The 15,281-nt window shown below is 42.3% G+C and overlaps 1 protein-coding gene across 1 annotated transcript in view; it reads right to left on the bottom strand.

Annotated features, from left to right (window-relative positions):
• Gdap2 (ganglioside induced differentiation associated protein 2) overlaps nt 1-15,281 on the bottom strand; it is a 695,029-nt gene that overhangs the window by 576,967 nt on the left and 102,781 nt on the right. Inside the window, exon 6 of the mRNA XM_071679390.1 lies at nt 4,660-4,814. Within this exon, the coding sequence (XP_071535491.1) occupies nt 4,660-4,814 (155 nt within the window). The remainder of the gene's footprint in view (nt 1-4,659; nt 4,815-15,281) is intronic.

Here is a 15,281-nt window from a genome sequence, read left to right as displayed (position 1 = left end):
TACGTGTTAATTGATAGATGCGCAAAAGAGAGACTTTTGGATGTTAATGTGCTGAGAGGTGCAACTGCAGGGATGTCTGTTCATTATCTTGTGGAGGCGAAGGTGAAGATTTGTAGAGGTTTTCAGAAAAGAAGAGAGAATGTTGGGGTGAAGAGAGTGGTGAGAGTAAGTGAGCTTGGGATGGAGACTTGTGTGAAGAAGTACCAGGAGAGACTGATTACAGAATGGAAAAAGGTGAGAACAAAGGATGTAAGGGGAGTGTTGGAGGAATGGGATGTATTTAGGGAAGCAGTGATGGCTTGCGCAAAAGATGCTTGTGGCATGAAAAGCGTGGGTGGTGGGCAGATTAGAAAGGGTAGTGAGTGGTGGAATGAAGAAGTAAGATCATTAGTGAAAGAGAAGAGAGAGGCACTTGGACGATTTTTGCAGGGAAATAATGCAAATGACTGGGAGATGTATAAAAGAAAGAGGCAGGAGGTCAAGATTCAAATATTATGTACTCGAATACCCTTCGTCTCACGTTGGTGAGCAATAGGGTCTAGACTGGTCATTTCCCATCAGGCTCACACAGACAGCAGACAGCATTTTATTGAACCTAACTGTACAATGCGGAGGTATATGAATACGAACTAAGTGCATATGAACTTGCACTTTCATAGAACATATAAACCTCCAAAAGCCAGAATCAAACCCAGGACTCCTGTGCAACAGGTGGGAGAGCTACTGCTAGGTTATGATCACCCCTAATAGGAAAATGACTATCTGAATACTATTAGGGGCGATCATAGCCTAGTGGTAGCGCTCCCACCTGTTGCACAGGGGTCCCAGGTTGATTTTGGCTGTTGGAGGTTTGTATGTTCTATGAAAGTGAGTGTTCATACGCACTTAGTTTGTATGTGCATTTATGTATATGTATATTCCCGGGGATAGGGGAGAAAGAATACTTCCCACCCTTTCCTCAAGTGTCGTAGAAGGCGACTAAAGGGGACGGGAGCGGGGGGGGCCAGAAACCCTCCCCTCCTTGTATTTTGACTTTCTAAAAGGGGAAACAAAAGAAGGAGTCACGCGGGGAGTGCTCATCCTCCTCGAAGGCTCAGATTGGGGTGTCTAAATGTGTGTGGATGTAACCAAGATGAGAAAAAAGGAGAGATAGGTGGTATATTTGAGGAAAGGAACCTGGATGTTTTGGCTCTGAGTGAAACGAAGCTCAAGGGTAAAGGGGAAGAGTAGTTTGGGAATGTCTGGGGAGTAAAGTCAGGGGTTAGTGAGAGGACAAGAGCAAGGGAAGGAGTAGCACTACTCCTTTAACAGGAGTTATGGGAGTATGTCATAGAGTGTAAGAAAGTAAACTCTAGATTGATATGGGTAAAACTGAAAGTGGATGGAGAGAGAGGGGTGATTATTGGTGCATATGCACCAGGGCATGAGAAGAAAGATCATGAGAGGCAAGTGTTTTGGGAGCAGCTGAATGAGTGTGTTAGTGGTTTTGATGCACAAGACCAGGCTATAGTGATGAGTGATTGAATGCAAAGGTGAGTAATGTGGCAGTTGAGGGAATAATTGGTATACATGGGGTGTTCAGTGTTGTAAATAGAAATAGTGAAGAGCTTGTGGATTTGTGTGCTGAGAAAGGACTGGTGATTGGGAATACCTGGTTTAAAAAGCGAGATATACATAAGTATACATATGTAAGTAGGAGAGATGGACAGAGAGCGTTACTGGATTACGTGTTAATTGACAGGCGCATGAAAGAGAGACTTTTGGATGTTAATGTGCTGAGAGGTGCAACTGGAGGGATGTTTGATCATTATCTTGTGGAGGCGAAGGTGAAGACTTGTAGGGGTTTTCAGAAAAGAAGAGAGAATGTTGGGGTGAAGAGAGTGGTGAGAGTAAGTCAGCTTGGGAAGGAGACTTGTGTGAGGAAGTACCAGGAGAGACTGAGTACAGAATGGAAAAAGGTGAGAACAAAGGAGGTAAGGGGAGTGGGGGAGGAATGGGATGTATTTAGGGAAGCAGTGATGGCTTGCGCAAAAGATGCTTGTGGCATGAGAAGTGTGGGAGGTGGGCAGATTAGAAAGGGTAGCGTGTGGTGGGATGAAGAAGTAAGATTATGAGTGAAAGAGAAGAGAGTGGCATTTGGACAATTTTTACAGGGAAAAAATGCAAATGAGTGGGAGATGTATAAAAGAAATAGGCAAGAGGTCAAGAGAAAGGTGCAAGAGGTGAAAAAGAGGGCAAATGAGAGTTGGGGTGAGAAAGTATCATTAAATTTTAGGGAGAATAAAAAGATGTTTAGGAAGTAGGTAAATAAAGTGCGTAAGACAAGGGGGCAAATGGGAACTTCAGTGAAGGGGGCTAATGGGGAGGTGATAACAAGTAGTGGTGATGTGAGAAGGAGATGGAGTGAGTATTTTGAAGGTTTGTTGAATGTGTTTGATGACAGAGTGGCAGATATAGGGTGTTTTGGTCGAGGTGGTGTGCAAAGTGAGAGGGTTAGGGAAAATGATTTGGTAAACCGAGAAGAGGTAGTGAAAGCTTTGCGGAAGATGAAAGCCGGCAAGGCAGCACGTTTGGATGGTGTTGCAGTGGAATTTATTAAAAAAGGGAGTGACTGTATTGTTGACTGCTTGGTACGGTTATTTAATGTATGTATGATTCATGGTGAGGTGCCTGAGGATCGGCGGAATGCTTGCATAGTGCCATTGTACAAAGGCAAAGGGGATAAGAGTGAGTGCTCAAATTACAGAGGTATAAGTTTATTGAATATTCCTGGGAAATAATATGAGAGGGTATTGATTGAGAGGGTGAAGGCATGTACAGAGCATCAGATTGGGGAAGAGCAGTGTGGTTTCAGAAGTGGTAGAGGATGTGTGGATCAGGTGTTTGCTTTGAAGAATGTATGTGAGAAATACTTTGAAAAGCAAATGGATTTGTATGTAGCATTTATGGATCTGGAGAAGGCATATGATAGAGTTGATAGAGATGCTCTGTGGAAGGTATCAAGAATATATGGTGTGGGAGGCAAGTTGTTAGAAGCAGTGAAAAGTTTTTATCGAGGATGTAAGGCATGTGTACATGTAGGAAGAGAGGAAAGTGATTGGTTCTCAGTGAATGTAGGTTTGCAGCAGGGGTGTGTGATGTCTCCATGGTTGTTTAATTTGTTTATGGATGGGGTTGTTAGGGAGGTGAATGCAAGAGTTTTGGAAAGAGGGGCAAGTATGAAGTCTGTTGTTGAGAGAGCTTACGAAGTGAGTCAGTTGTTGTTCGCTGATGATACAGCACTGGTGACTGATTCATGTGAGAAACTGCAGAAGCTGGTGACTGAGTTTGGTAAAGTGTGTGAAAAAAGATAGTTTAGAGTAAATGTGAATAAGAGCAAGGTTATTAGGTACAGTAGGGTTGAGGGTCAAGTCAATTGGGAGGTAAGTTTGAATGGAGAAAAACTGGAGGAAGTAAAGTGTTTTAGATATCTGGGAGTGGATCTGGCAGCTGATGGAATCATGGAAGTGGAAGTGAATCATAGGCTGGGGGAGGGGGCAAAAATTCTGGGAGCCTTGAAGAATGTTTGGAAGTCGAGAACATTATCTCCGAAAGCAAAAATGGGTATGTTTGAAGGAATAGTGGTTCCAACAATGTTATATGGTTGCAAGGCGTGGGCTATGGATAGAGTTGTGCGTAGGAGGGTGGATGTGCTGCAAATGAGATGTTTGAGGACAATATGTGGTGTGAGGTGGTTTGATCAAGTAAGTAATAATATGGTAAGAGAGATGTGTGGAAATAAAAAGAGTATGGTTGAGAGAGCAGAAGAGGGTGTTTTGAAATGGTTTGGTCACATGGAGAGAATGAGTGAGGAAAGATTGACCAAGAGGATATATGTGTCAGAGGTGGAGGGAACGAGGAGAAGTGGGAGACCAAATTGGGGGTGGAAAGATGGAGTGAAAAAGATTTTGAGTGATTGAGGCCTGAACATGCAGGAGAGTAAAAGGCGTGCAAGGAATAGAGTGAATTGGAACGATGTGGTATACCGGGGTCGACGTGCTGTCAATGGATTGAACCAGGGCATGTGAAGCATCTGGGGTAAACCATGGAAAGTTCTGTGGGGCCTGGATGTGGAAAGGGAGCTGTGGTTTCGGTGCATTATTACATGACAGCTAGAGACTGAGTGTGAACGAATGGGGCCTTTGTTATCTTTTCCTAGCGCTACCTCGCACACATGAGGGGGGAGGGGGTTGTTATTCAATGTTTGGCGAGGTGGCGATGGGAATGAATAAAGGCAGACAGTATGAATTATGTACGTGTATATATGTATATGTCTGTGTGAGTATATATATGTGTACATTGAGATATATAGGTATGTATACTTGCGTGGGTGGACGTGTATGTATATACATGTGTATGTGGGTGGGTTGGGCCATTTCTTTTGTCTGTTTCCTTGCACTACCTCGCTAATGCAGAAGACAGCGACAAAGCAAAATAAATAAATGTATATGTCTGTGTATGTATGTATAAGTATGTCTATGTGTATGTGGGTGGGTTGGGCCAATCCTCGTCTGTTCCCTTGTGCTATCTCACTGACACGGGAGACTGATTAAGTATAATATTAATAATAATAAAAAACTGTTCTATTAATTTTAAGTAATGCCATGTCAATATACTCACTGGAAGGAGGTAACAGCTACATTCTTCCTCTTGTGATGATCTTGGGAAGTAGAGGGGCATCAAGATCTCATATATACTTGCATCAATGCTGTCAGCAACGAAGATTATTCTCTCAAAGCTCTGCCCCCAGTGCTCCAAAAATCGCCTCACAGTGCCTACAATTTTAAAAGAATAGGAAAACAACATTAGTATCAATACAATTTTTTCTACATCTAATATCATATTTCTCTTAATAAAGTGATGTCTGGGTGGCTACAATAAAATTGTCACAAAACAGTAGTCTTAAAGCATCTACTAACATCTGTGCTGTCATGAACTTTCCATGTGTAAGTATTACCTGTCTGTTCTTATTCCCAATTTTTTTTATTTCCTCAGCATCTTATTCTCTTCACTTTACAAGTCTCACCTGACACTCAATGTCTCATATATAAAATTTTTTCATTAGAGACCAATGTAAAAAAAAAAGGAAAAAAAAGGAAGTTCACAAAAGAGGGGGGAGGTTGGAGATCTCCCCCTCCTGTACAATTTCTTTCAATAGGTAGAGACAAAAGATAAGCCACATGAAGAATTTTCCTTACATGCTCAGTCATCTGCTCCAGATGCTACCACACTGGCAGAAGAAAAAAAGCTGATTCGAGTGAAAAACTGCAGAAATTGGTGACTGAGTTTGGAGAGGTATGTGAAAGGAGAAAGTTGAGAGTAGATGTGAATAAGAGCAAGGTAAATTATTAGGTTCAGCAGTGTTGAGGGACAAGTTAGTTGGGATGTGAATTTGAATGGAAAAAAATTGGAGGAAGTGAAGTGGACTTAGCAGCAATGGAACCATGGAAGTGGAAGCGAGTCATAGGAAGGGGGAGGGGGAGAAGGTTTTGGGAGTGATCAAAAATGTGTAGAAAGAAAGAACATTATCTCAGAGAGCAAAAATGGGTATGTTTGAAGAGTAGTAGTTCCAACAATATCATATAGTCATGAGGCATGGGTTATAGATAAGGATGTAGGGAGGAATAAGTCTTAATTGATAGGCATGTAAAAGAGATAGTTTTGGATGTTAAGCTGAAAGCTGCAGCTGGAGGGATGTCTGATCACTATCTTGAAGAGTTTTTTAAATAAGAAGAGAGAATGTTGAATGAAGCAATGACACAGTCATGTGGTTGAAGAAGTCATTAGAAAGGTGCACACATGAAAAGAAGAATGTTGAATGAAGATATGACACAGTCATGTGATTGAAGTAGTCATTAGAAAGGTGAATGGATGAAAATTTCTTGGGATAAAATGGTTGTTAGGGAGGTAAATGCAAGAGTTTTTGGAAAGAGGGGCAAGTGTGAAGTCTGTTGGGGATGAGAGAGCTTGGGAAGTGAGTCAGTTGTTGTTCGCTGATGATACAGCGCTGGTGGCTGATTCATGTGAGAAACTGCAGAAGCTGGTGACTGAGTTTGGTAAAGTGTGTGGAAGAAGAAAGTTAAGAGTAAATGTGAATAAGAGCAAGGTTATTAGGTACAGTAGGATTGAGGGTCAAGTCAATTGGGAGGTGAGTTTGAATGGAGAAAAACTGGAGGAAGTGAAGTGTTTTAGATATCTGGGAGTGGATCTGGCAGCGGATGGAACCATGGAAGCAAAAGTGGATCATAGGGTGGGGGAGGGGGCGAAAATTCTGAGGGCCTTGAAGAATGTGTGGAAGTCGAGAACATTATCTCGGAAAGCAAAAATGGGTATGTTTGAAGGAATAGTGGTTCCAACAATGTTGTATGGTTGCGAGGCGTGGGCTATGGATAGAGTTGTGCGCAGGAGGATGGATGTGCTGGAAATGAGATGTTTGAGGACAATGTGTGGTGTGAGGTGGTTTGATCGAGTGAGTAACGTAAGGGTAAGAGAGATGTGTGGAAATAAAAAGAGCGTGGTTGAGAGAGCAGAAGAGGGTGTTTTGAAATGGTTTGGGCACATGGAGAGAATGAGTGAGGAAAGATTGACCAAGAGGATATATGTGTCGGAGGTGGAGGGAACGAGGAGAAGAGGGAGACCAAATTGGAGGTGGAAAGATGGAGTGAAAAAGACTTTGTGTGATCGGGGCCTGAACATGCAGGAGGGTGAAAGGAGGGCAAGGAATAGAGTGAATTGGAGCGATGTGGTATACCGGGGTTGACGTGCTGTCAGTGGATTGAATCAGGGCATGTGAAGCGTCTGGGGTAAACCATGGAAAGCTGTGTAGGTATGTATATTTGCGTGTGTGGACATATGTATATACATGTGTATGGGGGGGGGTTGGGCCATTTCTTTCGTCTGTTTCCTTGCGCTACCTCGCAAACGCGGGAGACAGCGACAAAGTATAATAATAAAATATAAATAAAATGGTTATGTAGAAAGTACAGTACAAAATACATTGGTCAATAAGATACACAGCAGTCCAGTAGATGGCATGAGGAGGAGATGAAGACCACTTTAGAGATGGCCTAAAATGGTGAGAAAAGTGATGAAGGGCAAGGATACTCAACATGAAAATAAAGGAATGATTGGGAATTGGAAGCATTCTGAGTATGGAGTTCATATGAATGTTGGCACTGGTCTCAAATATGTATATAATGTTTAAAGTGCAATAAAGAGTTCTGCCTACAGGACCATTATATGGTCAAAGAGAGGCGATGGAATTAGGGTAGACATGGAGTAAGGGTGGTGATGAAGTGTAGGTGGTGATGGAATTCAGATAGTGAGAGAACAAGAATAGTGATGGAGCAAGGGGGAGATGAAGCAAAAGTGATGATGAAGTATGGCTGATGATGACAAGAGGGAGGTGGATGAGTGAAAGTGAAGATTATGTCATAGTAAAAATTTCAAAATATATGATCAATGGAAAACCAAAGCAGGGTGAGAGTGGTAACAGAGCAAGGGTGGTGATGGAGTGAGGGTGATGATGCAATGAGGGTGGTGATAGAGCAAGGATGGCAACAGTGTAAGCATGGTGATGCTCTTAAGAGAGGTGATGCTGTAAATATAACTGGTGATAAAGTCAGGGGTGGTAATGAGGTGTGGATGGCGATGTAATGAGGGTAATGATGGACTGAAAGTCGTGATAGAGCAAGAATGGTAACAGAATCATGTTGGTGATGAAGAATGGGTGTTGATGCAGTAAGCATGAAATGGACTGATGAAGGTGAGCATTTCATTATCTTAAAATTTCAATATCTGTCAGAGGATACAAAAAATATAACACTGAAACCACGTTTTTTTCTGATGGCAATGACTAATATCCAATAACATATCATGTGGCTGTATAAAAAGCACCAGCAGCTCCTCACACATAATACATGACAACACTTAATTCACACACCTATCTCTTCATAACTCTAGATTTTCCTTTGATGTCTACTATGCGCTAGCCCTGCCTTCTGGCAAAATGGTAGGTGAAGACTGAAGTAGTAGGTATGAACACAACAGCACTGGGTAGAAATAGTGGGTACAAAAATTAAGTAAAAGCATCAGGTTGAAGTTGTACATTGGAACATTATACACAGGAACATTAGATAGTCACAATAGGTAATAGTAGTCAGTACGAAAATTTAGTTGGAACTCTTGAAAACACAAAACTAGTGCCTGTTAAGGGTGAGGCACTAAAGGCTAAGAAGTGGCAGGAGAGTTCACCACTTATGGAGACTCTTTTGTCATAGCCACCCCCTTGAGGTAGTTCCCAAAGGTAACAGGTGTAAGAATAGAGATATATGTAAGTGATACTGCAGATGCTCTGTGTACCTCATCAACTCCATTAAACTGGGACTAGAATGATGATCACAAAAAAATAGATATGTGCATGGTGAGAAATGAGGAGAGCCAGCTTTCAAGTTTCTGAATCAATATAAAAATGACAACAAAGAACAGCTCTTTGAAATCAGCTGAGAAAGAGCAATCAGGGGTCATACCAATAAATTAAGAAAGAAACTTGGAAAAGATGAGAAGTACATCTACTGGAACAGAAGTAACCAGACAGAATAAGCTAAGTGATGACACTGTGAATGCAGAGAGTAAATAGAAATTTTAAAAATTTCACAGAAGTAAAAGTTTAAGATACGAATCCCCAAATGAGTGAAGACTTTCCTTACAGCTCTGTACAAATACATTACTCTGTACCGACTGCAATTGTTGTTGTTATCATGAAACTTAAGCTTCTATCACCTTGATGATTTGGTTTAGATGAAGATTCTGTCATTCATTTGTTATTATACTTCATCTCAAAACAGTCCATGAATTTACAATAATACAAAATATCGTATTTAGGGAATCAGTGATGGATTGCGCAAAAGATGCTTGTGGCATGAGAAGAGTGGGAGGTGGGTTGATTAGAAAGGGTAGTGAGTGGTGGGATGAAGAAATAAGAGTGTTAGTGAAAGAGAAGAGAGAGGCATTTGGACGATTTTTGCAGGGAAAAAATGCAGCTGAGTGGGAGACGTATAAAAGAAAGAGACAGGAGGTCAAGAGAAAGGTGCAAGAGGTGAAAAAAAGGGCAAATGAGAGTTGGGGTGAGAGAGTATCATTAAATTTTAGGGAGAATAAAAAGATGCTCTGGAAGGAGGTAAATAAAGTGCGTAAGACAAGGGAGCAAATGGGAACTTCAGTGAAGGGCGCAAATGGGGAGGTGATAACAAGTAGTGGTGATGTGAGAAGGAGATGGAGTGAGTATTTTGAAGGTTTGTTGAATGTGTTTGATGATAGAGTGGCAGATATAGGGTGTTTTGGTCGAGGTGGTGTGCGGGGTGAGAGGGTTAGGGAAAATGATTTGGTAAACAGAGAAGAGGTAGTAAAAGCTTTGCGGAAGATGAAAGCCGGCAAGGCAGCAGGTTTGGATGGTATCGCAGTGGAATTTATTAAAAAAGGGGGTGACTGTATTGTTGACTGGTTGGTAAGGTTATTTAATGTATGTATGACTCACGGTGAGGTGCCTGAGGACTGGCGGAATGCGTGCATAGTGCCATTGTACAAAGGCAAAGGGGATAAGAGTGAGTGCTCAAATTACAGAGGTATAAGTTTGATGAGTATTCCTGGTAAATTATATGGGAGGGTATTGATTGAGAGGGTGAAGGCATGTACAGAGCATCAGATTGGGGAAGAGCAGTGTGGTTTCAGAAGTGGTAGAGGATGTGTGGATCAGGTGTTTGCTTTGAAGAATGTATGTGAGAAATACTAAGAAAAGCGAATGGATTTGTATGTAGCATTTATGGATCTGGAGAAGGCATATGATAGAGTTGATAGAGATGCTCTGTGGAAGGTATTAAGAATATATGGTGTGGGAGGCAAGTTGTTAGAAGCAGTGAAAAGTTTTTATCGAGGATGTAGGGCATGTGTACGTGTAGGAAGAGAGGAAAGTGATTGGTTCTCAGTGAATGTAGGTTTGCGGCAGGGGTGTGTGATGTCTCCATGGTTGTTTAATTTGTTTATGGATGGGGTTGTTAGGGAGGTGAATGCAAGAGTTTTGGAAAGAGGGGCAAGTATGAAGTCTGTTGGGGATGAGAGAGCTTGGGAAGTGAGTCAGTTGTTGTTCGCTGATGATACAGCGCTGGTGGCTGATTCATGTGAGAAACTGCAGAAGCTGGTGACTGAGTTTGGTAAAGTGTGTGAAAGAAGAAAGTTAAGAGTAAATGTGAATAAGAGCAAGGTTATTAGGTACAGTAGGGTTGAGGGTCAAGTCAATTGGGAGGTGAGTTTGAATGGAGAAAAACTGGAGGAAGTGAAGTGTTTTAGATATCTAGGAGTGGATCTGGCAGCGGATGGAACCATGGAAGCGGAAGTGGATCATAGGGTGGGGGAGGGGGCGAAAATTCTGGGAGCCTTGAAGAATGTGTGGAAGTCGAGAACATTATCTCGGAAAGCAAAAATGGGTATGTTTGAAGGAATAGTGGTTCCAACAATGTTGTATGGTTGCGAGGCGTGGGCTATGGATAGAGTTGTGCGCAGGAGGATGGATGTGCTGGAAATGAGATGTTTGAAGACAATGTGTGGTGTGAGGTGGTTTGATCGAGTAAGTAACGTAAGGGTAAGAGAGATGTGTGGAAATAAAAAGAGCGTGGTTGAGAGAGCAGAAGAGGGTGTTTTGAAATGGTTTGGGCACATGGAGAGAATGAGTGAGGAAAGATTGACCAAGAGAATATATGTGTCAGAGGTGTAGGGAACGAGGAGAAGAGGGAGACCAAATTGGAGGTGGAAAGATGGAGTGAAAAAGATTTTGTGTGATTGGGGCCTGAACATGCAGGAGGGTGAAAGGAGGGCAAGGAATAGAGTGAATTGGAGCGATGTGGTATACCGGGGTTGACGTGCTGTCAGTGGATTGAATCGGGGCATGTGAAGCGTCTGGGGTAAACCATGGAAAGCTGTGTAGGTATGTATATTTGCGTGTGTGGACGTATGTATATACATGTGTATGGGGGTGGGTTGGGCCATTTCTTTCGTCTGTTTCCTTGCGCTACCTTGCAAACGCGGGAGACAGCGACAAAAAAAAAAAAAAAAAAAATCGTATATACAAGAAATTTTCTTACAAACAATCACAAACAAACTAGGATCACTTCCCATAAACTGTGAAACAATTCTTCTGAAAAGAGCTAAGATTATAAACCTCAGTGAGGAAAAAATGCACAATCAGTTGGTACAGATGAAGGCAAATATCTTTAACATAACAGTATTGTTCCTCTACTGTGGAAGGTAATACGAGTATATGGTGTGGGAGCTAAGTTGCTAGAAGCAGTAAAAAGCTTTTATTGAGGATGTAAGGCATGTGTACGAGTAGGAAGAGAGGAAACTGATTGGCTCCCAATGAATGTTGGTTTGCAGCAGGGGTGTGTGATGTCTCCATAGTTGTTTAATTTGTTTATGGATGGGGTTGTTAGGTAGGTGAATGCAAGAGTTTTGGAAAGAGGGGCAAGTATACAGTCTGTTGGGAATGAGAGGTCTTGGGAAGTGAGTCAGTTGATGTTTGCTGATCATACAGCACTGGTGGCTGATTCGGGTGAGAAACTGCAGAAGCTGGTGACTGAGTTTGGTAAATTGTGTGAAAGAAGAAATCTGAGAGAAATGTGAATAAGAGCAAGGTTATTAGGTTCAATAGGGTTGAGGGTCAACTAAATTGGGAGGTAAGTTTAAATGGAGAAAAACAGGAGGAAGGGAAGTGTTTTAGATATCTGGAAGTGGATTTGGCAGCGGATGGAACCATCGAAGCAGAAGTGAGTCACAGGGTGGGGGAGGGGGCGAAGGTTCTGGGAGCATTGAAAAATGTGTGGAAGGCAAGAACATTATCTTGGAAAGCAAAAATGGGTATGTTTGAAGTAATAGTGGTTCCAACAATGTTATATGGTTGTGAGGCGTGGGCTATAGATAGAGTTGTGTGGAGGAGGGTAGAGGTGCTGGAAATGAGATGTTTGAGGACAATATGTGGTGTGAGGTGGTTTGATCGAGTAAGTAATGAAAGGGTTAGAGAGATGTGTGGTAATTAAAAGAGTGTGGTTGAGAGAGCAAATGAGGGTGTTTTGAAATGGTTTGGTCATATGGAGAGAATGAGTGAGGAAAGATTGGCAAAGAGGACATATGTGTCAGAGGCGGAGGGAACGAGGAGAAGTGGAAGACCAAATTGGAGTTGGAAGGATGGAGTGAAAAAGATTTTGAGTGATTGGGGCCTGAACATGCAGGAGGGTGAAAGGTGTGCAAGGAATAGAATGAATTGGAACGATGTGGTATACCGGGGTTGACGTGCTGTTAACAGATTGAACCAGGGCATGTGAAGCATCTGGGGTAAACCATGAAAAGTTTTGTGAGGCCAGGATGTGGAAGGGGAGCTGTGGTTTCAGTGCATTACACATGACAGCTAGAGTCTGAGTGTGGGAGAATGTAGCCTTTGTTGTCCTTTCCTAGCACTATCTTGAGCGCATATGGAGGAAAGGGGGTGTCATTTCATGAGTGGTGGGGTGGCAGTGGGAATGGATGAAGGCAGCATGTATGAATATGCACATGTGTATATATGTATATGTCTGTGTATGTATATGTTTGTACACAGTGAAATGTATAGGTATGTATAAGTGCGTGCGTAGGCATGTGTCTATGTACATGTGTATGTGGGTCGTTTGGTCCATTCTTTCGTCTGATCCTTGCGCTACCTCGCTAATGCGGGTGATAGCAACAAAGTATAATAAAATAAATAGAAATATATTTATCTATATTCTATTCATTATACTTTGTCACTGTCTCCCATGTTAGAGAGGTAGCAAAAGGAAACAGATGAAAGAATGGCCCAACCCACCCACATACACATGTATATACATACACGTGCACACACACACACACATGTACATACCTATACATCTCAACGTATACATATATATACACACACAGACATATATATACAGAAGTACATAATTCATAATGTCTGCCCTTTATTCATTCCCGTCGCCACCCCGCCACACATGAAATGACAACCCCCTCCCCTTGTATGTGCGTGAGGTAGCACTAGGAAAATACAACAAAGGCAACATTTGTTCACACTAAGTCTCTAGCTGTCATGTATAATGCACCAAAACCACAGCTCCCTTTCCACATCCAGGCCCCACACAACTTTCCATGGTTTACCCCAGACGCTTCACATGTCCTGGTTCAATCCAGTGACAGCACGTCGACCCCGGTATACCATATCGTTCCAATTCACTCTATTCCTTCCACAACTCTCACCCTCATACATGTTCAGGCCCCGATCACTCAATATCTTTTTCACTCCATCTTTCCACCTCAAATTTGGTCTCCCACTTCTCCTCATTCCCTCCACCTCTGACACATATATCCTCTTTGCCAATCTTTCCTCACTCATTCTCTCCATATGACCAAACCATTTCAAAACCCCCTCATCTGCTCTCTCAACCACACTCTTTTAATTACCACACATCTCTCTAATCCTTTCATTACTTACTCGATCAAACCACCTCACACCACATATTGTCCTCAAACATCTCATTTCCAGCACCTCCACCCTCCTCCACACAACTCTATCTATAGCCCACACCTCACAACCATATAACATTGTTGGAACCACTATTCCTTCAAACATACCCATTTTTGCTTTCCAAGATAACGTCCTCAGCTGCCACACATTTTTCAATGCTCCCAGAACTTTGGCCCCCTTCCCCACCCTATGATTCATTTCCACTTCCATGGTTCCATCCAATGCCAAATCCACTCCCAGATATCTAAAACACTTCACTTCCTCCAGTTTTTCTCCATTCAAACTTACCTCCCACTTGACTTGTCCCTCAACCCTACTGTACCTAATAACCTTGCTCTTATTCACATTTACTCTGCTTTCTTCTGTCACACACTTTACCAAACTCAGTCACCAGCTTCTGCAGTTTCTCACCCAAATCAGCCACCAGCGCTGTATCATCAGCGAACAACAACTGACTTACTTCCCAAGCTCTCTCATCCACAACAGACTGCATACTTGCCCCTCTTTCCAAAACTCTTGCATTCATCTCCCTAACAACCCCATCCACAAACAAATTAAACAACCATGGAGACATCACACACCCCTGCTGCAAACCAACATTCACTGAGAGCCAATCACTTTCCTCTCTTCCTACACATACACATGCCTTACATCCTCGATAGAAACTTTTCACTGCTTCTAACAACTTGCCTCCCACACCATATATTCTTAATACCTTCCACAAAGCATCTCTATCAACTCTATCATATGCCTTCTCCACATCCATAAATGCTACATACAAATCCATATGCTTTTCTAAGTATTTCTCACATACATTCTTCAAAGCAAACACCTGATCCACACATCCTCTACCACTTCTGAGACCACACTGCTCTTCCCTAATCTGATGCTCTGTACATGCCTTCACCCTCTCAATCAATATCCTCCCATATAATTTCCCAGGAATACTCAACAAACTTATACCTCTGTAATTTGAGCACTCACTTTTATCCCCTTTGCCTTTGTACAATGGCACTATGCAAGCATTCCGCCAATCCTCAGGCACCTCACCATGAGTCATACATACATTAAATAACCTTACCAACCAGTCAACAATCCAGTTATCCCCTTTTTTAGTAAACTCCACTGCAATACCATCCAAACCCGCTGCCTTGCCGGCTTTCATCTTCTGCAAAGCTTTTACTACCTCTTCTCTGTTTACAAAATCATTCTCCCTAACCCTCTCACTTTGCACACCACCTCGACCAAAACACCCTATATCTGCCACTCTATCATCAAACGCATTCAACAAACCTTCAAAATACTCACTCCATCTCCTTCTCACATCACCACTACTTGTTATCACCTCCCCATTAGCCCCCTTCATTGATGTTCCCATTTGTTCCCTTGTCTTATGCACTTTATTTACCTCCTTCCAAAAAATCTATTCTCTTTCACTAATAATCTTACTTCTTCATCCCACACCTCACTACCCTTTCTAATCTGCCCACCTCCCATGCTTCTCATGCCACAAGCATCTTTTGCGCAAGCCATCACTGCTTCCCTAAATACATCCTATTCCTCCCCCACTCCCCTTACCTCCTTTGTTCTCACCTTTTTCCATTCTGTACTCAGTCTCTCCTGGTACTTCCTCACACACGTCGCCTTCTCAAGCTCACTTACT

This window comes from Panulirus ornatus, chromosome 29 (assembly GCF_036320965.1).
Source record: "Panulirus ornatus isolate Po-2019 chromosome 29, ASM3632096v1, whole genome shotgun sequence".
Lineage (NCBI taxonomy): Eukaryota > Metazoa > Arthropoda > Malacostraca > Decapoda > Palinuridae > Panulirus > Panulirus ornatus.
This window is presented reverse-complemented; position numbering and strand designations above follow the sequence as displayed.